The sequence below is a fragment of the Hermetia illucens genome, chromosome 1 (genome assembly GCF_905115235.1).
Source record: "Hermetia illucens chromosome 1, iHerIll2.2.curated.20191125, whole genome shotgun sequence".
Lineage (NCBI taxonomy): Eukaryota > Metazoa > Arthropoda > Insecta > Diptera > Stratiomyidae > Hermetia > Hermetia illucens.
In genome coordinates, this window is record NC_051849.1 from 141328729 (window position 1) to 141356488 (window position 27760).

The following is a 27760-nucleotide window of genomic DNA, read 5'->3' on the forward strand; positions in this document are numbered from 1 at the left end:
ATTCGCTGTCCCGTACCTTGAACACAAGTTGATGAACCACTTGGTGCAACTGGTCGCCTCCATATTTAACCAATTCGGCTGTAATTCCATCGGCTCCTGGCGACTTATGATTTTTTAGCCGATGAATTGCACGGACTGTTTCTCCTAAACTTGGTGGTGGCAGTATTTGTCCGTCGTCTTGAGTTGGCTGGACCTGCAACTTGCCCATGTTCTGGTTGGTCAGTAGTTTATCAAAGTACTCAACCCATCGCTCCAATATGCCCATTCTGTCGGAAATCAGATGTTCCTCTTTGTCTCGGCAGGATGAGCATCGAGGTGTATAAGGCTTCATCCTGCTGACTTGTAGGTAAAACTTCCGCGCCTGGGCGGTTGCTCCCTCAGGGAGGTAATTAATTAATGGTAATAAATGTGAAAAATGTCAGTTTGAGAAAAACACGTTTGAAAAGAAAAACTGTTTGAAACCCCATTTCAGATATGAAGACATTTATCACCCTTAATTACGAACAAAATACAGTTATAACAAATACAAATGCACTTGGACAAGGGACTGACGTCAAATATTTATAAATATATTATTTACATAACGCTACCAGATTTCGTAAGGACATAAAGCGGCTACCTCCTAGGCGATGAACCCTGAGCCTGTACCGGATAATCACTGGGTTCTGCGCCCATAAAATCTAAAGGACCACGGATTTCTCTTTGAAATTTCTACAGCGTATTCGGTGATAGCTAAGCTAACGATCTATTCAATAAAAAAAGTCGATTCTGAAAACCTCCTAATGTGGTTTCTCCCATTAACATTTCAATGTCCCCCTCAAATATAATTAAATATTCTGTAACTAATTTGTAATAAAATTGAATAAAAGCTATAGACGGATTTTTATTAGTGTGCTGTATAGTCCAGTGATATGGATCCATGTCGGTAGTTTGTTGAATTTGTACGAATGTGAACAATTGAGTCAAAGGATTTCGATTGGAAGTTTCTTGGTTCCGCGTAAAAGAAGCATTGGAAGTCTCGGCATCCACGTAGCAATTATGTAACAATACAAAGATATTCCTCACTGAAGTACTGAAAAATCTTTTTGAGATCTGGGAAATTTATACCATGGAAGTTAGACGTCAGTTCACACGAAAATCATGTTGAAGAAATCACCAATTTTAAGAAAAATGTTGATGAGAACAAGGAGGTGGTAATTGTCACTGGGGTAGTTGTTCAATTTTAAGGCAAAAAAGCATCTCTTGTTTCACATAACAAACTTGATAAGTTCCCCGCTAATTGACTTTGCCTAATTATTCATAGATTAACGAGCGACACAGCGAGGTCAATCAAAATTTGAATTTACCATCTGCCAGAAAAGTATCTACGTACTTCGGGAGCAGGCAACCAAACAAACAAACTTTTAATGGGTTTACCAGCTGATCTAAATGGAGTTGTAATTGCTTCCATGCTTGAATGGAAATCCAATTGTGTGTGGTCGTTCGTAATCAACATTTTGTCATTAGGCCGAATATGCTATAATTACGTAAAATAAAGCACTGAAAAAAGCCAGAGAAATAGATATAGAACCATAGGCCCCGGGTGCCCCCAACCACCTTGCCACATACTGACTGACAAGTCTCTTTACAGCTTTTCTCTGCAGTCATTCTTCAGTTTGGTTGAATGACTCTCTGCGCTTCCATTTGGTCGGAACTTTTCGTCAGTTTTCCTCACCGAAATCACCTCAGCTGTGGACCATTGGTCTATGTAGTTCTCGCTAGTCATCTTGTTTATTTGACTCGTTTGTAGAGTGTAGATCATAAATAATATCACCGAAGCATCACATAAAGAGTGGGAAGATATTAATCTATTATTTAGCAAGATAAAGCTTGGCAAGGGATTATCAGTCACTGCATTATTAGTGTACAGTCTGCGGTGGATTGAAAAACAGACGGATAGTGATCGCCATGGCGTTTCTTGTTATTCTTTGCACGGTTCTAATCACAATGTTAACTAGTGTGTATGTGCTTTTTAAAGTTCGGTATCGTTACTGGGCAAAACGTGGTGTGCCGTGTTTAGAACCAATATTTCCATTCGGGTCTCTGCAGCGAAGTGGGAAACGACGTCATATAAAGGATACATTAGATGAGACTTACCAAGAGTTTAGCGGAAAGGAACCGCTGGCTGGGTTGTATTTTTTCACTGACGCCGTCCTCATGGTGCTAGATCTTGATCTCATCCATAATATGCTCGTCAGAGACTTCAGCAAATTCCACGATCGTGGCTTGTTCTATAATGAACGAAGTGATCCACTGTCAGCCAACCTACTTACTCTGGAGGGACATAAGTGGAAGGTGCTTAGGTCCAAGCTAACACCAACTTTCACGTCAGGAAAAATGAAGTTCATGTATCCAACAATATTGGGAGTGATGGATCAATTTGATCAAACCTTACGAGAGATATTGAAGACCCAAAAAGATGTCGAAATCAAAGAACTTCTGGCGAGATTCACAACGGATGTGATAGGAACTTGCGCCTTTGGCATCGAATGTAACAGTTTGAAAGACCCAAATACGGAGTTCCGGAAAGTAGGACGAACTGCATTCGAGAAAACCCGGCATGGACTTTTTGGACGGGCATTTCTTGGACAATTTCCGCGATTATCACGAAAACTTGGTTTGAAAACTACAAGGGATGATGTTAGTGACTTTTTCATGAAAGTCGTCCGGGAAACTGTTGAGTTTCGCGAAAAGAATAACGTTCGACGAAATGATTTTATGGATATTCTTATTCAATTGAAAAATGGAGGCAACGGAAATGGGGATTCTAAGGATGGTGAAGCGAAATTGAGTTTTGAGGAAATTGCAGCACAGGCTTTCATATTTTTCCTGGCCGGATTCGAAACGTCGTCAACAAATATGACATATTCTCTATATGAGTTGGCCAAGAATACGGAAATACAAGAAAAGGCCCGTCGTGAAATTAATGAAGTTCTGGAGAAACATAGCGGAGAATTCACTTACGATGCTATGATGGAAATGACTTATATTGGACATATCAATAATGGTAAATATTTGAAATTATGGACTTAAGTATGTATATTGTGATGGCAAAACTAATTCAACTGACGGTCAAAATGGATCTAAAGTCGCTTATCGTCAACCAAGCAATCACCAAACATAATCTATGATGTATGTTAGTGAAAAAATACGCAGTCTATGACTGTTCATTTTTTTTTGGGGTAGGGTAGCTGAATGCATTTACGCAAACAGTGTTGGACTCCCAGTTCGGCATGTCGTCGGTCGAGCTCTATCTTCTTAGCAACGAGAAGGGTCCGAACGTAATGGGCAACACGGCTCCATCTGTCAGCACTCTTCGGCAATGTTGTCTGGAGAGAGATCCCCCGTGTTTAAATAGAGCTGCTGACGAACCCCATCCCACCTTCCACAAGAAAAAAAGTGTGTTGGGCCTCGTCCACAACTCCATTGCAAAACACACAATCCGGAGATCGCGTTTTTCCAATCTTGTGCAGGTAAGATTGAAAACTTCCATGTCCACTTAAAAATTGGGTAAGGAAAGGATTCAGCCAGGCATCTAAGTTGCCGATGAGCCGCGTAGTCCATCTGCCTCTAGTTTCATTTTTCCACGAGAGCTGTTACTCGTCCGCTTCGCCGTTCTTCGCGAGCAACCACCTCCCTTGCGCTTGTATATGGCCTGACGCTCCCTAGCAAGAAGGGCAACAGGGATCACTCCCGCGATCACCATCACGGCCGGTTCAGAGACAGTGCGGTAGGCAGATGCCACCCACAAAGCTCCCCGTCTCTGTACTTGCGCGAGGCGTTTACGATATACCTCCTTGTTAAGAGCGCCAGCCCATACCTCTGCGCTGTAGAGCAGGGCAGACTGCGTTGAACTCATCAGGAGACGTTGCCTGCTAGACTTAGGACCCCCAATGTTTGCCATTAGCTTACTTAAAGCTGAAACTCCAGATGCAGCCTTGTTCGCTGCTGCTTTGATTTGCTTAAAAAAGCTCATCTCTGATTCAAGAGTCAAGCCGAGATACTTTACCGCCGATTATCGACTCGCCGAACGATATGGGATGCAGGGTTGGAATTCTCTTTTTAGTCAGGATGACTACTTCGGTTTTTTCCAATGCAAGGTTGAAACCATGAGTAGTCATTCACCCGCTTACCCGTCGCATCAATATGCCGAGTTTGCTTTGCGCCTGTTCGATAGTGCGTCCAGCAACAAGCGCTGCGACATCATCTGCATAGTCGACCATGCGCGACTCTTCTGGCATGTCGACTTTAAGTAGACTGCCATAGGTAGTGTTCCAGAGATCCGACCCTAGGATGGATCCCTGTGCTACCCGCGAAGTGACCTTGATCCTCCTTTGACCCTCTAGTGTTTCATAGAGCAGTATCAATATCCGTAAGAGATAGATAGATATAGATAGAATTGGGAAGTACAGGCATAGAACAGAGAGTATTATTTGGCATTATGAGGGGCTTGCGTGAATAATTTCGTTTGCTCCTCAATAGTGCACCGTCGCACAATACTATCATTTGACAAAGCACATAACAAATACCATTCAACAATTACCGAATTCACCCGACATCCAAAAAATCGTAGGATTTTTTGGATTCAATCGCATCAAAAGACTGCTACGGGTGTCGCAGCCGGGTAATGGAAAAGTCGAATACGACTCTGATAGACATACCAAACACCGAGAATCGAAAATGATTGGAGGATTGAATCAAGTGCTGGTGTGAAGCAATGGAATTATTTCAATTCTGTGTGGCTGCAAATGTATTAAATTCTTATTTGAACGAACATTTCCTCTTTTTTAAACCTTTATCGCGTCAGTGGCAAAATTTCGATTTCTTTTGTGGATTGATGTCGTCTTTTGACAAGTCGTTATAGACATCTCTTATTATCCCCGATGTTCAGTTTATCGTAAAGAGCTTTGTAATGCGCTTCGCGTAACAGTGATCGTTGTTTTTGCTTCTTGCGTTCTTGAAAATTCGCCGACTGCCCAGCTTTTTATCGACAAGAAACCTATAATAGATGCGTTTCTATTTATTGACCTTGATTTAGACATCTTCCTTTGAAGCTAAGTATCTCCATTGATGAACACTTACCTGGTTTGTTTTTCTTAGGGTAAGGTAGGTGAATTTATGTACTGAATGTTGGATTTCCGCAACAGTACGCCGTCGGACTACCAAATTAGGACTAGTCTGGAACTGTTTGACACATTACTTCCAGCTAACCTTCCCGCTCTCCTGCCTGGAGCATTTAATTCAATTCAGGAAATCCCTTTCACCAACGGAAGTTGAGAGGAGGAAGAGAGTTGTTAGTTCAAGGCATCCCCTGCCATCCAGTCTCCCAACTGGTTGAGCTTAAACTTCTTCGCAAGAAAAATAACTCGATGGTAACGCGCAATATAGGACTAAAAAGCACCATGCCCGCCTACTAGCTGGGTAAGGAAATAATCAATCTCATCATGCTTTCTATTCAACCATGGATCTAAGTTGCCGTTGAGCGGCGCAGTCAATCTGCCACTTAAGCCGTTTCATCAAAAGAGTTGCCACTTCTTCAGAGTATATTGTTGATCTTCAGGAGTAGCCTTCTTCGAGTCTTCTCCCCTGCATATTTAGATGGCCTAATGTTCCTTAGCGAGGGGACAAAATGGATTATTCACGCGATCCTCATCACAGCCAGTTCTGGGATAGTACGGTAGGCCGTAAAGCTTCCACTCTCTGCACTTGCGCAAGGCGCTTACGAGACACCTTCTCGCCAATTGACATGGACCGTAGGGTCTAAAAACGAAATGCCTTGGAGACAAGTCTTCAATGACACGTATCGCTTCGGCGAGTCTGCTCCTGATAAGCTTTTCGAGCACTTTCCCGGCCGTGTCAAGCATACAGAGTGATTGATATGCAGACAGCAGTTCCGGATCTCGTTTCGCTTTGGTGGCTAGGGCAAGTCGAGCGGCCTTCCAGCGGTGAAAAAATGCCCCCTTCCAGCGAGAATAGAAGTCGCCGAGCGCTACATTTATTCGATGGTGAGTTGCATCTTCCAGCTTTTTCATTGTGAGAATAGGCAATCCTCAACCTTTTCTGCGCTCCGGTTGCTAAGTGACAAGTGTGAACTCTGCTTTTACCTAATCTGAACTCATATCGCTAGGTCATTTTTCCGGAAGTGTTCGCTGATTAAAACTAGATCAGCTTTTACCTTTGCAGCGATTTGCACTAGCAATTTTTGGATTATGTTTTTGGTTTTATTCCGTGTTTTTTGCAATAATCGTTATGGTCGGTAGTCGCGGGAGTGGAATCCTTTCGACATCGTCATTCCGAAAACCCACCCCTTTGCACCAGTTGCCGTCTGCCGCAAACGTTAAATGTTTTTGTGTTAGTAGTTGGCATGTGTCTTTCTCGGCACCGGGTCGACCTGTTTGTGGCGTGTGGATGATAAAGAAATGAACTGTGCGGTCAGCCTTCAAAAGAATGAACTCCATCAATGGCGACACCATATTGAGTCCATGGCGTACCAAGTAATTTTTACCACATTTGCGGTCAATGTCGCAGCTCTTTCCATCTTCTTGCGGAGCGCAGATATAGAAACATCACTTTCGAAAGACTCTTGCAAGTTTCCTGGTTTACTAGTGAGCGTAGAAATATTTACCTGGCAGATACGGATTTGTATGGATTACATCGAAGATTAGTTACTGCAGATCTGCTGCTTTCACTCGTACGGAAATCTTGGGAATCGGAGACCTTTCTCAGAGAGTGAAAGAAAGTAATGATCGTTAAGATTCCAAAAAGAGGAAGTGTATCTGGAGTGCTCTACGTAGGAGGGATTCCGGAGAAACTAATAGCTATTATCAGAGCGACATATTAGGGCGCTAAATTTTACGTGCTGCACCGAAGTAAAATCTCGGAGGATTTTGAGGTCCTAAGCGGAGTCCGGGTGCATCCTGTCACCGATATTATTTTTTTTCGTTATCGGTGACGTTCTTCACTGCCGCCCTGTCCGGAGGACGTGAAGAAATTCAATGGAAAATGACATCTTTCCTTAAACACCTTCACTACGTTGATTACTTCTGTTTACTGTCTCACCGGATCATGGACCTCGGCTGAATAGCTCTGGATTTAGAAGATTGAAAATAAACACCAACAAAATCAAGGTTCTCATCTGACGGGTCATTACACTCTCCCTATCTGGATTAATGGACAGAGGATCGAAAGCGTCGACAAATTTGTATATCTAGAAAGCGTGGTTTCTGACGACGGCGGCACCGAAGTAGATGTTGTTCGACGCATTAACAGCGCTACATCCGCTTGCGCTGCCCTGTCTAAAATCTTTAAATGCAGTTATTTCAACACTAAAATCAAGGTGAGATCGTAGCATATGGAAAATGAACTCTAAAGTTACTCAAGCTACAAACTACAATTTGTTCGACGCACAGACTTGGCACTCGTATGTGATGTGATAGAAAGCAGAAGTAACAGTCGATAGGTCACATATAAAAGAGGGGTGACAATTGTATTGCGGACTATACCATGCAGCAGAATCCACTCACCCAACGTGACCGACGAGTGGGTCGCCTCAAGGGCATTTGGCGAAAAACAGTACAGGGGAAGTGCGAGCGTTTCAGGAAGTCGTGGGGGAGCTGAAGCGCATTTCAGGTAACCAGAGGGGGGAGGGGGGGATATGGGAGCCAAAGTGGCTCTAAACTTTGATGAAGAGTTCTCCATTCGGATAGACTTGCATTTGCAGTAGTTCTTCATCTTCGAGTGTAAGTGTTGTTGGCTTGGTGAAAATTTCTGTCTACTTTGACTAAGAGTTAACTATTACCCAGAAAATTTTTCAAGTGTATGATCTATTGACGAAGATTCGTCGCTTCTGGCCACAATGTGTTGCATACCTTGGACACATGATGAACAAGAACGAACCTCATTTTCGACAGCAGAATCCAGTTTTGGCTAGCATGCATAATTTTGAGGAATTGATTTCATGTGTTCAGTGCGGAGATGCCTGTAATGGAGAAGTTTATGATTCTCCTTTGGCTACGCATTCCTCTTATAAAATATAGTTTTAGTCGATGTTAAGTTTGACGCCACTTATAAAAGTGATCATTTTGGCTTCAGTGTGGATAAATTTCAAATGAGGTGGAAGAATGTCCAATGCGGTTACGTCAAGCTTCTGTGAAGTTGTATCTATGTTAAATCTTTGTATGATGAAACCCGGATGCCACCATAGCCCAAAATCACCCCAAAATCATTAAAGGTTTTGTTGAAATCGGTTTACTGTCTGGCGGTCTGTGCGTCTGTCTGCCACACGTTCTTGTCTCTCTATCCAACGAAATTCTTTGAAATCTTCACGACTTATTCAGTTCATATTTTTAAGGTTCACAACATAGGATAATTTCGATTTGATTGGACCATTTTTAAGGTTTTAAGTAAGACAAATCCTTATCAAAATCGATTCACTGTCTGTATTCACACGCATTTTTCCCCAAAACGGCTAAACCGATCCAAACGATATTTGGTGGACTGTGAAATCCCACGAATACAGTGAGTGACATAAATTTATGTGGAGTTTAAATGGGGCTCCCCATATATGTATAGGCGAGATATAACATTTTTTCATAGAATATAGTCATGTGGGGTATCAAATGGGATATCAACCCAAAAATCCGAAAAAAATCAGGAAGGTCTGCTTAGATGAAGTCTAGGCCTTAAAAAAATAAATTTACTAATAGTATATTACCAACGGTTATAAATTCACTGAGAAACCCCCCCCCCTTAAGTTCACCCTACGAGCACCAACATAGAGGACAATGTCTCGCACACGCATGCGAAGTTTCATGGAAATCCGACCATTAGGCCAAAGTTATAGCAGTTCAAACTTATCAATTTCGCGCGAATTTACTGGGTCTGAAGCCATGCGAATAAGATGCTGGCCTCATAATTAACGAGAATAATTGACATTCGAGTGAAATATTAAAGTCCCATATATGAAAAATTACTTCTCCCCAGCCCTTTTACCCTTTGTTGCTATTAGGTAAGCCCTTTTTAAGGTTTTGTGTAAAACAAAACTTATTAAAATCGATTTACCTAAAATCATGAAATTTTGAAGCAATGTAAACTCTTATATAGAGCATGATCCTACCAAGTTTGGTGCAAATCACACTGTTATTAACAAATTTATAGTAGGTCAAAGGTGTCGCTTCTGTGCAAATTCAAGACTTTGAATGGCTCTATAATGTCAAAGTGGATATTCTCACATAATATATGCATATATTATGTGCTAGCTACTAATGGGACATTGAAATGTTTTTATAAAAGAAATATACAAAACCTTTCATACCTGAAGCGTACAACTTCCGGTTTCCCAACTTGCTTGTATCTATTTTTGGTGAACTTTTTCATATTTGCTAATAATGTTGAAATCATTGTGTGAAGCGGATGAAATCAGTTATGATCGATAGAGTACTTTGCAGAGTAAATTATTTGTGAAAATAGCTCCTGACGCAGTTGAATTTTAAATTATTATCCAAGTGCAACTGCCACGCACTCAAAGTTCCTCACACTGGGAAACACAAAACCTTTTATACCTTTCCTGACTTGTTTATAGATTAAAGAAAGCGTGAAAAAACAAGTTTAACAAGGCTGCAAAAATTTGCCTTTTAATATTTTTTAATAATCCTAGTTTGTGAACCGTGGTATACTCCACACGCTAAAATGTCATTTGTTTTTTCCTTTAAGATCTCCTTTTTCGAAGATGGGTGTTTAAGTTGCTCTGTACTTAAATAATGAGCAAATGATATCAGGATGAAAGACATTAATGAATATACGCTCAAGATATTGATGAATATACTATGTATCTTTATCCAGTTCTGTACAAAAAAATTCCAACGACCTTCACACGGGATGACCCCCTTAACCTTAGCTTCAAGTTCAGTTGAAAAGATTTCAAACAAGTTAGAAGATTAAACTATGTTCGTAAAAGGAAGAACGCGAGGGAAGCCCATGAAAAATTATTTAAAGTTGGTGATGGTAACTTGGCCAAAAATGGCGTCAGAGCCAAACCTGGATTAACAAATTCCATAATTGGTTTTGTGGCAATGATCGAACCAAATGAAATGTAGCAGAAACATTAAAGGTTATTCAAAAAAGTATTCACTTGCACCTAAAAAGTCGGATAGCTCGATATTGGATTCTTCATGAACTGAAAGAAGTTAATTTGATGGCGTGTGCTAAAATCTGTTCTACGCTGCAGAAACGTCAACACAACGATCCGTTTTAAAAATGATGATAACTGGTGATGAAGATCTGCCTCAAATGAAGTAGCACTTCATTAAAGAAAGGTTACGCTTTCAATGTGGATTTGAAGGGTATTGTCGGGAATTGGACAGTTTGAACGCAACTCACAGCCAGAAATGTCCGCAGTTCATCAATCGACAATAAAACAAAACATATTTCTGGGGACCTGTCAACAATTGTTGTGGGTTAGGTAGGATATGCTGCTTCACTTAAAATACTTGCCTGGCCTCGTGCAGTCAAATTCACTTGTTTGTCGAAGTTAAATTCACATGAGGTGATAAATCAGCAGCTTCTTTATTTTTTCCCTAATAGAGACAGGTCCTTCTACAAACATTTGCGGATTTTGCCCATCGTATAGTGAATACCACCTTATTTTTAAAGGTTCTGTTGAAATCGATCCAGAAAGGCAATGTAAAGAGGGCGATGCTTCTCACGGTGTTTCTCCGTGAGTAACGGCTCAGCGTGTATTGCGTCAGTAGTTCCGCAGTTTTTGACAAATCTGGTTTAATTCCCGATTATTTCAACGATTTCGCGAATACGGTTGTCAAGAATGCGTTCAAAAATCTTCATGGTATGGGAAAGTAACCGGATCGGACGATAATTTGAAGATTCTGCTGGCTACCTTCTTGCCAGTCAGATGGTGTTCTTCCTTCCTGAATAACCCGGTTAAAGAATTCACTAAGCCACAGTGTTGGGTACCAGATCTTCGCTTTTCAGAGCTCAGATGCGATGTCGTCGGGTCCTGTGACTTTCCCTGATTTCATTCGTTTTATTGCCTCCTCGACTTCAGTTGCGCTGACTGGCGGAACTGCTCCAAATGTCGGCAATGATTGTGGAAGTGGAGGATGAGCAAATTCTTCAATTGAAATCTGCTCGAAATATTCTCGCCATCTATCCGTTGTGACTCGACGGTTGGTAAGCAAAGTACCGTTCTTGTCATTAGCGCAACAGAAGTGTTCGATATCCTGTGTACATTCATTACGGCTTTTAGCAAGTGAGTACAGATCTCTCTCGCCATCCCGAGTGCCCAGTTTATCGTAAAGATTTTTGTAATGGTTCGCTCGGGTGACAGCGATCGCTTTCTTTGCTTCACGGTTGGCATTCTTATAAATTTGCCAATTAGCAGGCGCTTTATCGTCGAGAAATTTGTGGTAGAGGCGTTTCTTTTCACGAACCTTCATTTCAACATCATCATTCCAAAGCCAAGTATCTCGGTTGATGTGTCGCTTACCCGGCTTGGTGACCCCGAGGGTTGCAGAGGCCGCTTTGTGGATCGTGTCTTTCATTTCGTTCCATGATTCTTCCACATTCGTAATGGTCGGCAATCGTATGAGTGAGATCGTTTCTTCTTTCTTCTCAGAAATTTGCCACCATTTAATGCGCGGCGGGCCAGTGCGTTCCTCACGCTGTTTTATCGGTGGTTAAATTTGTAGGACGGCAATCATTGGCCGATCCGAACCCCTTTCCCCCGTGGCACCTGTTACCGTCTGCCTTTTCACCCACATGACCATTAAGGTCGCCGACAATGATTATATAGTCGTCAGCAGGCACGTGACAAGTCTTTTCATCGAGAAGTTGTCAGAAGGCATCTTTCTCGGGATCAAGTCGACCTGTTTGTGGTGCGTACGCGGTGAAGAAGTGAATAGCGCGATCAGCTGATATAATGGTGAGCTTCATCAGCCGATCATCAAATTGTTCGACTTCTTTAATGGGATCACGGAAACCCTCTGAGATGTCAATGGCAACACCAAATTGAGTGTGTGGGTTACCAAAATAGAGAAGTTTATAGCCATTTTTACCGCGTTCGCGTTCAATGTTGCAGCTTTTGGCACCAGCCCATCGGGTTTCGTGCAGAGCGCAGATATCAGTGCGCCCTTTTCCGAAGGGCTCTTGCGAGTTCCTCCGTTTTTCCAGTTAGGGTACCAACATTTAGCGTGCCGTCACGTATTTGTTTTGTTCGTTGTGTTCGGAATAATTTACTTACGTCCTGACGCCGTCAATGCGTCAAAAACCCTTGCCTATTTCTCGACAGGACTGGGGCCCGTCCTGCCTCGTCGACTGAGGTGGACGCCCTAGCATTTCTCCGAGGCTTGTGACTCAATCCGATCATCATGTTTGTAACGACATTGTATGCATTTTCTTAGTCGACCTATCACGGGGCCTGTCACCAAGAAAGATCAGGTAGGATTTAACATAGAAGAGAAACTCCAACTATACTCTATTTATTTCTTTCCCTGATCTCAGCATTTTATTTTTGTTTTACTGAGGATAGTACAGAGTACGCTCCCTCAAACCCTCCTCCTTTACCTGGGCTTGGGACCAGCATACTATCAAAATATTCTTAAACAAAACCCTTCATATCTGAAGGGCTGGGTTTCCGGTTTCCCGACTTGTTTATGTACAATAGTCTAGTGTCGATCTTAAAAGTATCCCTAAGGGATCGCGTTTTCGCAAGCTTTCATTTCAAAATAGAGACTCTTGTTTCCATGAGTTAATGCGGTGTACTTCGTGGTTTCTTCTTCTATAATGTAATGTTTTTCCTTTTCCAGAAACATACCATATATTCAACCAAACATACACACAAGTTTGTTTCCATGTATTATAATTTATGTGTCCCCCCAAAAAATAGTGTTTCTTCCTTCAAGCAAGGATTCTCTGGAGTGCATCGTATTGAACAGGAAATTATAAGCAGGATAGTGCGCTTACCACTCAAGCCTCCCAGTATTTCTCACTTTTAAGTGCAACTATATGTACTTACGTAGAAGCTGTTGTGTAATTGAACAAAGTCTGGCTATTAAGCTAGCATGCTTGAGGTTTTTCGAACCCTTCCGTATGGTGCAATCGCATTGAAATATTCAGGATTGTCTACTATCTTCATAATTTCACAATTGTAATTTCTTCTAGAACTGTGAATTGAAACCAATCGCAAAAGAGTTTTCAGGATTTCTAGAATATCTATCGACCAAAAAGCAATTACTGTATATTTTTCAACGAAAACACAATTGTGTGTGTCCATTTGTAATTGACATACTGTGCACGAGTACTATTATCATTATGTTAACAATACTATAATCACAGAAAGTACAGCAAAGTGGCAAAACTAGAGAAATGCATACAGAATCAAAGCGCAAGTGTACCTCGATCAACCTTGTCTCATATTGACTCTGAAGTCATCTGCTTATCTGCTATCCACCAAGATAAAACTGGACAAACTGATAAATTCGAGTGGATCGTTAGCCATTGTGTTATTCGTTCGTACGATGGATTAAAGAACTGACGGGTCTAGTGGGTGAATTGTGATTGTCATGGCAATTCTTGTGGCGTTTTGTTCTATTCTAGTCACCATCTTGACTAGCGTTTATGTGCTTTTCAAAATTCAGTATAGATACTGGGCAAAACGTGGAGTGCCGTGTTTAGAACCAATATTTCCATTTGGATCGCTCCGTCGAAATGGAAAACGGCGCCCTATAAAGGATACATTAGATGAGACGTATCGAGAGTTCAGTGGGAAAGGGCCGCTCGCAGGGCTGTATTTTTTCAGCAACGCAGTTCTTATGGTGCTTGATCTTGATCTCATCCATAATATACTCGTGAGAGATTTTAACAAGTTCCACGATCGAGGCATATTCTACAATGAACGAGATGATCCACTGTCAGCCAATCTACTTTCCCTGGAGGGTCGTAAGTGGAAGGCACTTAGATCAAAGCTAACACCAACTTTCACATCAGGAAAAATGAAGTTCATGTATCCAACAATATTGGGAGTGATGGATCGATTTGATCAAACCTTACGAGAAATATTGAAGACTCAAACAGATGTCGAAATCAAAGAGCTTCTGGCGAGATTCACAACAGACGTGATAGGAACTTGTGCCTTTGGCATCGAATGCAACAGTTTGAAAGATCCAAATACGGAGTTCCGGAAAGTGGGACGAACTGCATTTGAGAAAAATCGAAATGGACTTTTGGGCAGAGCATTTATCACGCAGTTTCCAGAATTATCACGAAAACTTGGTTTAAAAACTACAAGGGATGATGTACACAATTTCTTCATGAAAGTTGTCCGTGAAACTGTTGAATTTCGGGAGACAAATAATGTTCGAAGGAACGATTTTATGGATATATTGATACAATTGAAAAATGGAAGCAATGGAAGTGAAGACGCTAAGGATGGTTTAGGAAAGCTGAGTCTCGAAGAAATTGCTGCGCAAGCTTTCATCTTCTTTTTGGCTGGATTCGAAACCTCCTCAACAAATATGACATACTCTCTTTATGAATTGGCCATGAATACAGAGATGCAAGAAAAGGCTCGTCGTGAAATAAGTGATGTTCTAGCAAAACACGCAGGAGAATTCACATATGACGCTATGTCGGAAATGACTTACATTGATCATATAATTACTGGTAACTATTACATGGTTCTGTTTTGAATAATATAAGATTCCTATTTAACTATATTTTTAACGGTCACAACACTAATTGCACGAATGGACAAAAACAGTCGGATCCGAAGCTCACATTAAGTAAAATCTTTGAAGCGACATTTTGTCGGTCTGCTCGTTTTGCGTTTCGAATCAATAGTCGTTTGTGGTTGTCGAATTAAGCACTTACCTTGTGATTGAAAACTACTTTTGTTATTTTGAAAATCACTGCTAAATGGAATTTCATGTGTTAATATGACATTGGTTTTCATACAGAAAATGCCGGTCAAAGGATTCTCTTGGAAAATGTTACGAGCACTCTGCGCGAGGAAAGTCAGCAAGTTGTCTACTAGTTTACTGATTTTAAACAAGGTCGTACAAACACTGATGATTTTCAATGTTTTGGACATTTTTCAAACAGTTTTCAAACACTTGTAATTAACGAATTTAACAATCGTTTGTATTTGTTTTTTGCGGTCAAAATGGACTCCTCTAAAAAAAGGGGGATTGATAGAAAGAATATCTCCATTTAATCAACAATTCAAACGTTTTCTTATTTTGTATAATTTTAACTCACTAAACATTAAAATGGCGGAGTTGTAAAACAAAATCTCCAAAAATCGCATGTTTTGCATTGAAAATCCAGAATGAAAATAAGAAATTATTAACAAAAATACCTAATCGTGGTTCGGATCAGAATAACTGATGCGTAGAAAAATGTGTAAAAACTAAATCGATTCAACACAAATTTAGTTATGCTTTCCACCAGTTAAAAAAAATGTAGGTTGGAAAAAAACGCACATGGTGTGTGTGTAGAAAAAACCAGTTAGAGAGAAAGGATTATACCCGGATGTTAACGACTGTTATCCGTATAAACAACGACTCCGGAAATTCTATCTCAAATTAATGACGAAATTGGTTCTTGCTTGTCTGCTGATATGTTGCTGTTGCAACTACAAATATTTGTGATTTGTGGTGCAGTTAACAAAGTTCAGAGGGTTTATCGGAACTATACCATTCCCAATGAGACACCCCTAGTTGAAATCCTAGACGCACTAAAGCAGAAACTTTCTGTCATATGCAGTCGGTTGCAACGGTATGGCGAAAGTCACTCCAGACATGTCCAGAATGGAACGTACGTGGTGAACGAGCAGAGTTTTTTCCGATTTCTAAACGAATTCTAACAGAGCTTCCAGACAGTATAGTTTTCGGTAATGGAAGAAGTATTGGGGTGGAATTTGGAGGTTACCCACCCAGTATGCTGAATTTTGCGGATGTTACCGAAGAGGAGATTCAACGAGACATAAACAGCTCAAAGTACTGGAAGGCTCCTGATCTGGAATTTCTTGTATAAAAAGTTTAAAAGTATAATTCAGCCGCTTGGCACACAACATAAACTAGGTCGTTAGTTGACCTGAGGAATTTCCACACTTCCTCACGGCGGGAGTTACCTATCTTGTCCCTAAAAAATACTCTGTGCAAAACCCCGGAGACACAACGCCGATTACTTGCTTACCAACCCTCTAGAAGTTCACAACGTCCATTATTAGTGGAAGAACCAGGAGTTTGCAAAAGCAACTCATTATCCGCTCAGTAGTTATAGGATGGGCAACTAACGCCAAAGAAATCTCTTTAGTTGCTATATCGGAACCAATAAAGTTTTTGGCGGCAATCTTGGAAGGGTTGCATATCACCTTGACAGTGCCTTCATCTAAGGGTAACAACACTTCAGAACCCACCCGCATACGGAGAGGTATTTTCTGAGTTGTCACAATCTCGGTAGACGTCGGATTTTACCCAGTACTAGCGTTAAGTGCCAAGCACTTATAATAGGTTCAGACGATCCTATCTACTTAAAAATAAAGGACCTCTCGTGGTGCTGGTAGGCTAACGAGGCTAATATATAATATTTCTGTATAGTTTCTAACCCCGAAACACAGATTCTGCACTGGTCGTTGCCAACACGCTCTCTGATTATGAGCTTTTTATAAGTTCGGGTGGCGACCACACCGTCCTAAATGGCACACGTAAAACTCTCCGTCTCAGCAAAGAGCTCCCTAGCACACAGCCATCTGTTCCACAAATGCAAATCGATAAATGGCTGCCAAAGATAATGCAGGTGTTTTCCGTGCATTACCTTCAACTTCCATTCATCGATCCGCTCTTGGTCAGACGTTACCTCACTCAGCAAATTGAAAGATAGGTCCTTCAAGTTAAGTGAAGTCAGCCCGCAATCTGTCTTACAAACAGCTGAATGCAAGAGACTCGCCTGTTCTTTGCTGTATTTGGACATAATGTCCGTATCCGCTGCTGGTCGTGCTCCAGATCGAACTTCGTCTAAAGCAAAATTCAGAATGCATACGCTAGTGAAGGGATATCGAATACATTCAGTGCATTTAACGAATCCGCCTGGAAGGTGCCTCTCCGTATACGGATAGGCTTTGGGGTGTTAGTACCCTCAGGTGTATGCCACCCTTCAATGTCTGCCGCCAAATACCTTATTAGTTTCGGACCAATGCAATACAGATGTAGGACATCTATTAGCCAGATTTGCGGGACACTATCAAAAAGCCTTAACATAATCGATATAGCAAATAAAGAGATTTCTTTCGGCTCTTTTTGCTTGTCCTACAACTAAAGAGTCGATAATGAGTTGCTCTTTACAAGTTCTTGACCCGAGTCGGCAGCTTTTCTGCTTCTCGGACAGAATGTCATTGGTTTCGATGTGCGCATTGACCTTGTCACTAATAATGGACATTATAAATTTGTAGAAGGTTGCTAAGTAAGTAATCAGACCTTACATTTCTCCCTCTCCTCATTTTTGCATTTGCATTTTATACCAAACGATCAGGTGTGGTGATGGCCTCCTCAATGAGCAATTTGCAAATTTCCTGCCGTTTCCTCACCTACCACCTGAGGTGGTGGCGTACAGCCATTCAGACTGAAGTTACCTATCTCTTCTCCTTTTACTATCCGGCTTGGGACCGGCTACGGTGGTTTTTTTCATTTTATTTTATATGATTTCTATTTTTTTCTATTATTATTATATATTTATTTTCATTTATCCCGGAATTCGGGTCCAGAATTTTACGGCTCCTCCCGCACGGCTGAGCCGTTTTTTATTTTCATATTTCACTTTTGGTTCAAGTGCTGATCTTTCAGTAGGCTCGCGCGAATCTCACCGTTTGTTGGATTTTTAGAATCTAGTGCGGACCCAAGCATCGATTAAAAGAACACGTGGATGTTTGACACGAGTGGCATCGCCCAATTTACTCATATTGTCATTACAGTGGTTCTACTAAATTCGCTTTAGCTCTTTTCAAGTCTACCCGAGAAGTCTACACTCCTCCGTTTCCCTAGACCATGTGGTTCTAGTGCAACCCACTCCTCGGGCATGTATTACATAGCATACCTAGTAATGCGTTTGTCAGCCTTTCTTAAAATGTAATCTGTTCATAGTTCACTTCGATATCTCGTAGTGAACCGACGTGTTTCGGTGCAATCCGAGTGTTTTAAAAAAAACAATAGAAATCAGAAAGTGACGAAAGTGACTGAAGTGCTAAGCGGGGGGCTCTGTAGAGCAATTAAACAAAGTAAGTATCGTTCTGTTAATAATATACAGTGGATCTCAATATTATTGAGACACCGTATATTAAAGTATAATTTACATGCGATTGTTTTTTTCTGTTTTCTGTCTGTGAACCGGAGAATTCCTGACATCCACGAAGGACGGGCTTGGGGACAGGATGTCCGCCAAGAGGACGAAGACCAGGGGCTCCTCTGACGAAGAGGGGGGCCCGAGCCCCGGAGACGAGAACCGACTAAATCTGCTCGAAATAATTAAAATGATGAAGGAGGAGATCGCGGAGCTCCGGGCAGACCTCAGGGCAGAACGTGAAAAACGGCAGGAGAAGGAAAACCTGCAAGCCGGACAGCCCATTGAAGTGGGCGACATCGTGGAATGTGCGTCTGCTTTCGCCGAAGCTGTCTTGGTAAAGCCGAACTTATAAAGATATGCTGGCTCGAAAAGAAGCTGCCAAAGCCCGCAAATCTAAATAAGCACAGCAGACCAAACAGGCAATAGCACAACTGTCGCAAAGTTTGGCCAAACCAGGCATATCTTACGCAAAAGTCATGAATCAATCATTGCCCCGAGTGGCCCCTGCACCTCCACATCCAACAAAGTCTCTCCCAGACCAGCCGGCTGCATTCCGTGAATTGGTTGGAGCCCTCACCTCAGCCAGCACGAATGAACAACGGCAATTCGCTGCCATCAAACTTATTCTTAATTTATGGAGTTAAGTATCGTCACTTTTAACTCCGCGTCCCTTGTATTTCACGCCCCTACGTGCCACTGCCCAGGCGTTGATCGACTCTCTGAAAGTAGACATTTATTGCGTTTCGGAGACCCATCTTAAAAGCAAGCATAACGTGAACTTCACCGGATATAATACCATCCGACACGATAACAACACCGGCTCTGCCCTATTAATCAAAAAAGATTATGAATTCGAGGAAGTCGCCATAGATAACCTGCTAACTTGTTCCGCTGCGGCGGCTTTCATTAAAACGGCTGGCAGTAAAAGGATTCTCATTGTTTCCGTTTATATTAGGTGCCAATCTAGAAATGAGGAACTGGCCCACGACTTAAAAGTCTTGATCGATCTGCAGTTGAAATCTAATTACCTTGTCTTTGGATGCAACGTCAACTCCAGGCACACTCACTGGGGCGACACGGCCATTAACTGTAATGGGAAAACCCTACTCAAATGGATCCACGACCCTTTCTCGCCTACCAATCTCGTGATATTCTTGACGAATTCTCCGTCGAGACCCAGTAGTCAATCTATATTAGACTACTTCCTTCTGTCTATGGAAATGAAGCAAAGTTTTCAGGTAATATCATGTGATACTTTACCAGGCATGTTCGACCATTTCGCGGTCAGTCTCAAACTGTCCTCACCTCTTTCTCTGAAAAAAGGAGTAATGACCACAATTAGGTCTTTCCCCCACACTGACTGGGATAAATTCAGGGCTGAATTAGCACCAAAACTCAACTTGAAAAAGTTCTCAAATAATCGCAATCTGTCGGACAAAGAAATCGACGAGGCTATTAACTTGGCGTCTGACGCTATTGACACTGCTACACGCAGGAACTCTAAGCTAATAAAAGTCGATGAGTTTGAATTCGATTCTCTTCCCCATGAGATAATGCTCCACTTGAAAGTTTGGCAGATTTGGAGACGTAATCTCAAGCGCAAATTTCACGAGCACGGGAATAAAATAAATGCGGAATATAAAGCATTACTCTCCCGGATTAACTGTCTCAGTACGCTAATTCGTGGTATGGTGGCGACCTTCCGTAGCAAAGAATTGATCCGCAAACTTGCAGACATTAAGCCTGGAGCTAATATGTTCCAAAATATCAACAGGCTAACGGGGAAATGCACCCAAAACCCAAAACAAAGTGCGAGTCTGCAGTGATGCTGAGAAAGCAAAAACACTTGGGGAATTCTTCGAGCGGCAGCACAACGCAATACTTCCGAGCAACAGAACTGCTCTCACTAAGACTGCTGATTCAATAGTCAAATATCTAGGATTGATTCGAATTACTAAGATTTAACAATCATGTTAAACTTGCCATTGGATAAGCAAATGGTGCATTGCGCAAGATCTACTTTCTTCTTCGCAAAAAAGTGGGTCTAAGCACCAAAACTAAGCTGATCCTATATAAGACTCTCATCAGGCCCATTATATGCTACGGAGCCCCTTCGAAAGCCATGGATAAATACATGTCTTTCTAACGCTGTGTATTAAGACATTGTTCTGGATTGTCTTACAATTGGAAGACTAAGAAATGCGGCAGGAACGCCATAGTATACCGGCGAACAAATATAGACCCCATTAGAAAATATATCCTCAACATTACGGAGCGGCTTTTCAATAAACTTGAAAACCATCCAAGCCCAAAAATTAGAAGACTGCATGAGCAGGGCAAAACAATCCCACTAGCGACTTTCCTTAGGCCGTGCCAAATACTGAACCCTGACCTAAAACCAATAATCCTGTCTCTCTTCGACACACCTTGCCTGGTAGGAGTACAAAGAGGCTAAGCACTATATGAATATTAAGTGCTATTGTATATAGTAGAATTAAGTCTTTATGTAAGTAGAAATAAGTAGTCATAAGCAGCAAAATGTATTAGATGTAAGACACTATTTGGAAATAAATAAAATGAATGAAAAAACCACACTGCCACCGTGTCCGCCCTCTAATTAATCGACCGGTTCCTGATACTTATGTCGACTCAAGTCAATGTTCGAAATTTCGGTGACATGGCGGAGACAGATGTTAACGAATCCCTGGAACTTTTGAGAAATAGTGGAGAGAAGATAAGGGCGAAATAATCTCAATTGATGTCAGTGCGGTAGTATGTATTTATATTTTCACAGCAACGAAGGCGGATCTAGCGCTGTTAAGACGCCGGGTGCCATTAAAATCAGTACCACCCTTGGCAGAAACAAGGCTACCAAGATAGAAAAATAGATCGAAACCTTCGGCGTTCTAGTCTTTAACGCAGGTAGGAAGAGTGGGATGATTTATCAGATTGAGAACCTCGGTTTTGTTGATCTGTCTTGAATCTGACTCGTTTTCAAAATCCAGAACCATTTGGGCAAGCTCCATGGCCCGGGATGAGAGCAGGGAAATGTCATCAACGTAGCCGAAGTATTTGACAAAAGATGTCATGTTCGATTGACTTCACCGATAACAAGAAAGAATAGTACCGGCGACAATAACGACGGATCATGGGAAATTACTAAAACCACAATCAAAATGGGAGCGACTGTGTCGGGAGATTAAAAAATCCGATTATTGAAAGTGGAGCTCTTGGGAAGATATCAGTACCATTAGAAAGCCAGGCAAAAAATTTCATATTTAAATTATTCTTCGACTATTTTGTATGTTTTGATTGAAGACATGGCAAAAGGTAATCTCAGAGGGGCGATGGCGTAGACCAGGACGTCGGACAGCTTTCAGGGATATCGAATTGATGGTGCCATCCACGATCAGTTCGGCCTGTCAGCTACGAGAAAAGAGCCCGCAATGCACCCGGCCGCCAGTTGAACTGAAAGCACCATCCACGTACCGGCAAGCCGCATCATTACTTCAACCCTGGACGTGATTGAGATGAGAATTTAAGATATTTTTTCTTTGAGCATTTATCAAAAAAGTTCATGATAAAGATGCCCATAAAATTCTCACTCCCAGCCTGGAGTGTCCCATTAGTAAAGAAATGATCGCTTTCGACCCCTGCACCGGCTTCAGAAAGTACTAATCGAGATCTTCTATTTGATACCTCACATGACGACATTTGGTGAAAAAAAAACATTCACCCCCCTTTTGCATGTATGCCCCCTCCCCCCTTTAAATTCGACGTAAAAGGATGTAACACACTATGCAGTTCCCACCTTTTCACTAAATTCGGTATCAATCGCGTCTCAGAGAAAAAGGCTTGTGACAGACAGATACCGATTTTAATAAGGTTTCGTTTTATACAAAACCTTAAAAACATGTCTTTCCGGTTGGCCGAATCATTTTTCATTCGATCACCGGCTCCCTGAACAGTTAAAATGACAGACAAACTGAATTTAAAATCTTAATCTTCGATGATCCGAATAAGGATTCTTGCGATAAACTGCACTTTCAAGTTGAGAATTGGAAGATGTTGAAGGGATACGACTTTAAATGTGGTTAGATATGGTGAAGTTTCTAGCGTATCGTAACATTCCAATATGAGCTACATTTCTCAATAAAAATGGAATCATATCAATCAATTCATGCAGTTCTCATCTGTGTACAAATTAGCTGCAATGCAATCCAATCAGGGTTAAGGTATTGAATTTAGTTTCCTGATCCAACTGTTTTCTATCTGATCTGATTTGGTTTTACGAGCACAGAAAGAGTTTTAAAAAAAGTTGACTGACGGTTTCGTCCGGGGCAGAAGCTCAACAGATCCTGCCTCACCTTTGCCCTGGGGTGAGCGTGACCGAAAGTGGCGACAGGAGGCAATCGCTCCATTTATATATAATCGCAAACACGACGTGAGCGCTAATTATATTGAAGTGAAATTTGTGGTAAGTTCAGACCTAAACTAGGCCGAAGTGAATTTTTGTTGAGAGGAAGTAAGTTGCTTTCCAAGTGGTTCGCTCCGTCATCAAGTGGATGCGGACCCAGGACTGTCTGTATCTTCAACAGAAAGGGTATTTTTAAGAATATCTTTGACGGTTTCTGGCAGTATGCTCAAGCTATCCCCAGACCTTTCCGACAAACTTGCACTCTTCCTGCATTGTTTTGTAACATGTGTCTCTAGGGAGACTCAACGCTACCTTGAATTACTGTTCACCCTTTCTCAATGTATGACCTACTCACTGCCACTTCCACATTCTAATAAACATGCCGAAAAATTTCGCCGTTTGATATTGTCTTAGATCAGAGCCTCCCGATGATATCACGCAGGCACTAGTTGGCTTGAAATTTTCGTTTAACAGCGGCGATTACTTTACATACAGTGCTCTCATATAGCATTTGCATTTGTGCGGAACAATCTCAACTTGATCTTGATCTTAAGGAAACTAGATATTTCTCTAGAAATTTTGGCAAGAATTGAACCACCTAGGCACATTCAAAGTAACTTGGACGCTATGTTGCAGTAATTATCCTAAGAGTAATTAAATCGGCCATAATATCGAAAGATATCATCACCTGGTGCTCGCTTGGCTTCACTTGTTCCTATAAGTTACGTCTGAACAGTCTTGGCCGTGACCCGAACTTATGGGGTGCGGCTAGTTTGTCAGTTCTTGACGGCAGTTCGGGCAACCAGGTATCTGCGTGATGTGAATGATGCACCAGGCCATCGTGTGCCGGACAGGCTGTTTAGGTGGTGAGCGTTCTATTCACCATATGCACTTTATGTCCAATGCTTTTCACGACAAGGGTTGATGATACTGCCCGACTTGATGGTACATATATATGGAATTTTCAGTTGAAGAGGCAACTGAATGAACTGTGTGCTGTTCAGAGGCAACAGACAGGATTGCTGGACCGTGTATAGAAGGCTTTAGAACCGGCTCGAAAAGAATTGAGTCTATCGCCCCGAAATTTTCTAAGAGGTTATGAAAGGGGAGCGAAAGTGGCTTCGAACCATACTTGGGAATAGGGCGCAGACCATCCCTACTTAATTTTTTTATGACTACAGTTATCATGAAAGGCAAATGACGAAAATTGTATTTCTAGCTCTAAGGTTTTAACTAAAATTTTTAAACTATTGACTTTTTGTAGATACACAACATGCATAGCTACTGTATTCACGAGCCAATAGAATCGTTAAATTTTTTATCTTGTTTACAGAATCCTTACGCAAATACCCACCAGCCAGCCTGCTTATAAGAAAATGCAACTGTGATTATCAAATTCCCAACTCAGATAGAATTATCGAGAAAGGTACTCGCGTTCTTATACCTGCCTATTCGATTCATCGCGATCCTGATATCTGGCCGGACCCAGAAGTTTTTGACCCAGAACGTTTTGCACCGGAACAAGTTAAAGAGCGTCACCCAATGGCATTTTTAGGTTTTGGCGATGGACCTAGAAATTGCATAGGAGCAAGATTTGGGCAGATGCAATCTCGAATTGGCCTGGTATCATTGCTGAGGAACTACCGATTTGAAATATGTGACAAAACACCAACTGTTCTGGAATATTCAATGACGACTCCGATTTTAACCCCTAAAGGTGGATTATGGCTAAAAGTTGAAGCTATAGAACAATTGTGACGTTTTGAGTAAGATGTACTTTTGCGTTTGTTTCAGATTAATAAAGGTATGGTGTATCAAATTATGAAATTGTATTGAATTTGGCTTCCTTCGCGTACCGATTATATATTGTAGCGATTTTAGCGATCTGCACGTGGAACTGTTCATCATAGTCGCTTCACTTTCTGCTGCACTTTGAGTGGAATCTGAAGAACAGTATCCTTATCGAGTGCGACAATTGAAAAGGTATTTATGCGCTTGGATTTTTCGGTACCAACCACATTAACATCCCACATGCAGAGTCCAGACCACCGTCCCACCCCATCATAAGGGAGTGCATCAGGAGTGTATTACGCAGAAGAGGCGTTTTGGAGAAAGTAGCGGTTAAAATGTTACATAGGTGACATATGACGACTTAAAATCTTCGAGGAATTTGACTTCTTCTTAGGCCAAAACTGAACAAGACTTCTAGAAATATAGCACAAGTTCTAAGGATGCTTCTTGCATTTCAATATACAGACCGCCCTTTAGATCGCCACTGTTTCTATGATTTTATTTTTGCCGAACAGTTTACTTTTCAGGATAAAATCGAAACGCGCGCCGCTCAAATTGCAGCAGCAATTTAGATTGAATAATTGCCACAGAAGTTTATGTTGCTTGTAATATCATCATCATCGGCACAACAACTGGTATCCGGTCTGGGCCTGCTTTAATAAGGAACTCTAGACATCCCGGTTTTGTGCCGAGGTCCAATAATTCGATATCCTTAAAAGCTGTCTGGCGTCCTGACCTACGCCATCGCTCCATCCCAGGCAGGATCTGCCTCATCTTTTTTTTCTAAAATAGATATTGCCTTTATAGACTTTTCGGACTGGTTCATCCACATCAATATGGACCCGCCCACTGCAATCTATTGAACCGGGTTTTATCCACAACCAGACGGTCGTGGTATTGCTCATAGATTTCTTCGTTATGTAGGTCACGGAATCGTCCATCCTCATGTAGGGGGTCAAAAATTCTTCGGATGATTCTCCTCTCAAATGCAGTTTTTTTTTTGCTAAGAAAGTCTCCGAGGAATACATGAGGACTGACAAGATCATTGTCTATGGTGGGACGTTTCGAGCGAAACAGTTTTTATAATTTCACCATCATAGCTGTTATCGGTTGTGATTTTCGACCCTATCTTCATTGGTTTCGTTTGACCAATGCGATTTGATGTATTCTTTCGGTTTTGATTTTGGCGATGACGTTGCCACCATGTACTTTGTCTTGCCTTCATTAATGTGCAGCTCAAGATCTCGCGTCGACTGCTCGATCGGGATGAAGATAGACTGTATATCTCGGGTTGTTCTCCCCATGACGTCAGTATCGTCAGCGTAAGCCAGTAGTTGGGTGGATTTGAAGAGGATGGTGCCTCTCGGATGATAGGGCATCCCCTTCTCGTAGACCGTTGTTGATGTTGAATGCTCTCGAGAGTGATCCTGCTGCTTTTATCTGATCTCGCACATTGGTCAGGGTCAGCCTAGTTAGTCTTATCAATTTCGTTGAGATACCGATTTCTCTCATGGTCATGTAAAGTTTCACCCTGTTTATGCTGTCATAGGCGGCTTTAAAGTCGATGAAAAGATGGTAAAACTGATGGCCATATTCCAACAGTTTTTACATCGCTTGCCATAGAGAGAAAATTTAATCTGTTGCTGATTTGCCCGGAGTGAATCCTCTTTGGTATAGTCATATGGGGCTATCCGGCCTATCAAGATAGCTGAGAATATCTTATAGATGGTACTCAGCAGCGTGATACCTCTATAATTGTTGCACTGCGTGATATCTCCCTTTTTATGAATGGGACAGATAATGCCTCGTTGCTAGGTCAGGCATTGATTCGCTGTGCCATACTTTGAGCATCAGTTGATGTACCGCTTGGTGTAATTGGTCGCCGCTATATTTAGTCAATTCGGCTGTAATTCCATCGGCTCCTGGCGACTTATGGTTTTAAGTCGATGAATTGCACGGACTGTTTCTTCTATGCTTGGTGGTGGCAGCATTTGTCCGTCGTCTTTAGTTGGCGGGACCTCCAACTCGCCGATATTTTGGTTGTTGAGCAGTTCACCAAAATACTCAAACCATCGCTCCAGTATGCCCATTCTGTCGGAAATTAAATTTTCCTCTGTCTCGGCAGGATGAGCATCGAGGTGTATAAGGCTTCATCCTGCTGACTTGTTGGTAAAATTTCCGCGTCTGGTGCGGTTGCACGTACGGTTCTCCCAGGGTTCCGTTTTCCGTATGTGAAGTAGTGTTTCCGCTCGACGGAGTTCGTGATAAGTGTCTGCATGTGCCTGCGTTCTTTGAGAATGCAACATTATTCGGTATGCGGTATTCCGTTCCGTTGCTAGTTTAGATTCATCGTCACACCAGTCATTCATAGAGAAAGAACTCCCAGCGATCACAACGTGGAGGTGGACATAATGTTTGGTAGTAGAACTGTTGTCCTAGGTTTTATGCTCTATCGTGGATACCAATCCATGCTTCGCCCTGGGACCTATGCTACCCTTTGCCCGCTTGTAATATGCGCAATGAATGCTTCGAGAATATGTCTTGCTTGACTTGGAACCCACATTTGCTCTCTTGTAAAAAGTGAGACAACAAATTCAATGCGAGTTGGAAGAGTCGCTTTTGGTAGATTCCACATGGCATTTCTTGTATTGTTTATGGGGATATACGGATTCCAATTTTGCATCCCTGTTCTTAGGAGAAATGCATACCACATTCTGGTGATTTTATATAAGCACTTATAGTAGCCCCAAATATGACATGGGGTCAAAAGTTGAGTTATGATCGGTTTAAGCTATCGTAATATTTCGTTTTTGATAAAAAGCCTGTATCGATTATCAACGCTTCTTTACAGGGGCTTGTAGTCTTTTGCGCAACTTTTTGCTCTTTGTCTATCACATTATGAACATCATCACGTTTAATGTTGTTTGCGCAGAGAACCAAAGTTAGAACCTTATAGATGGCCAAGAGACAAGTAATTGGTCGATATTTCGGGAGACAATTGGTACTTTGCTAGTTGGTGAAAAATGGAGGAGCTAAATTAAGATCAGCAAAGAGTTGACAATACTGATCTGCCAATACCTTATGAGTACGCTTGAATAAATTTTGCCAAAGGTTGTGTATCTAGGGCTACTTCGACAACATTTTCAAAAATATTAGGTGTAGTGA

The 27760-nt window shown here is 41.7% G+C and overlaps 2 protein-coding genes across 3 annotated transcripts in view; one reads left to right on the forward strand and one right to left on the reverse strand.

The window, feature by feature from the left end:
- The window catches only part of LOC119647326 (protein fuzzy), a 150828-nt gene that overhangs the window by 19993 nt on the left and 103075 nt on the right, over positions 1 to 27760 (reverse strand). The window lies entirely within an intron of this gene.
- Positions 1706 to 24626, forward strand: LOC119647324 (probable cytochrome P450 6a14). 2 transcript variants are annotated; one of them, XM_038048255.1, is made up of 2 exons: positions 1706 to 3046; positions 24138 to 24626. In XM_038048255.1, exons 1-2 carry the CDS (start codon positions 1948 to 1950, stop codon positions 24560 to 24562), a joined length of 1524 nt encoding a protein of 507 aa, XP_037904183.1. In that variant the 5' UTR covers positions 1706 to 1947; the 3' UTR covers positions 24563 to 24626. The 2 variants fall into 2 exon arrangements, with proteins under 2 accessions (XP_037904183.1, XP_037904182.1); XM_038048254.1 differs by lacking the exon at positions 1706 to 3046 and adding an exon at positions 13474 to 14712.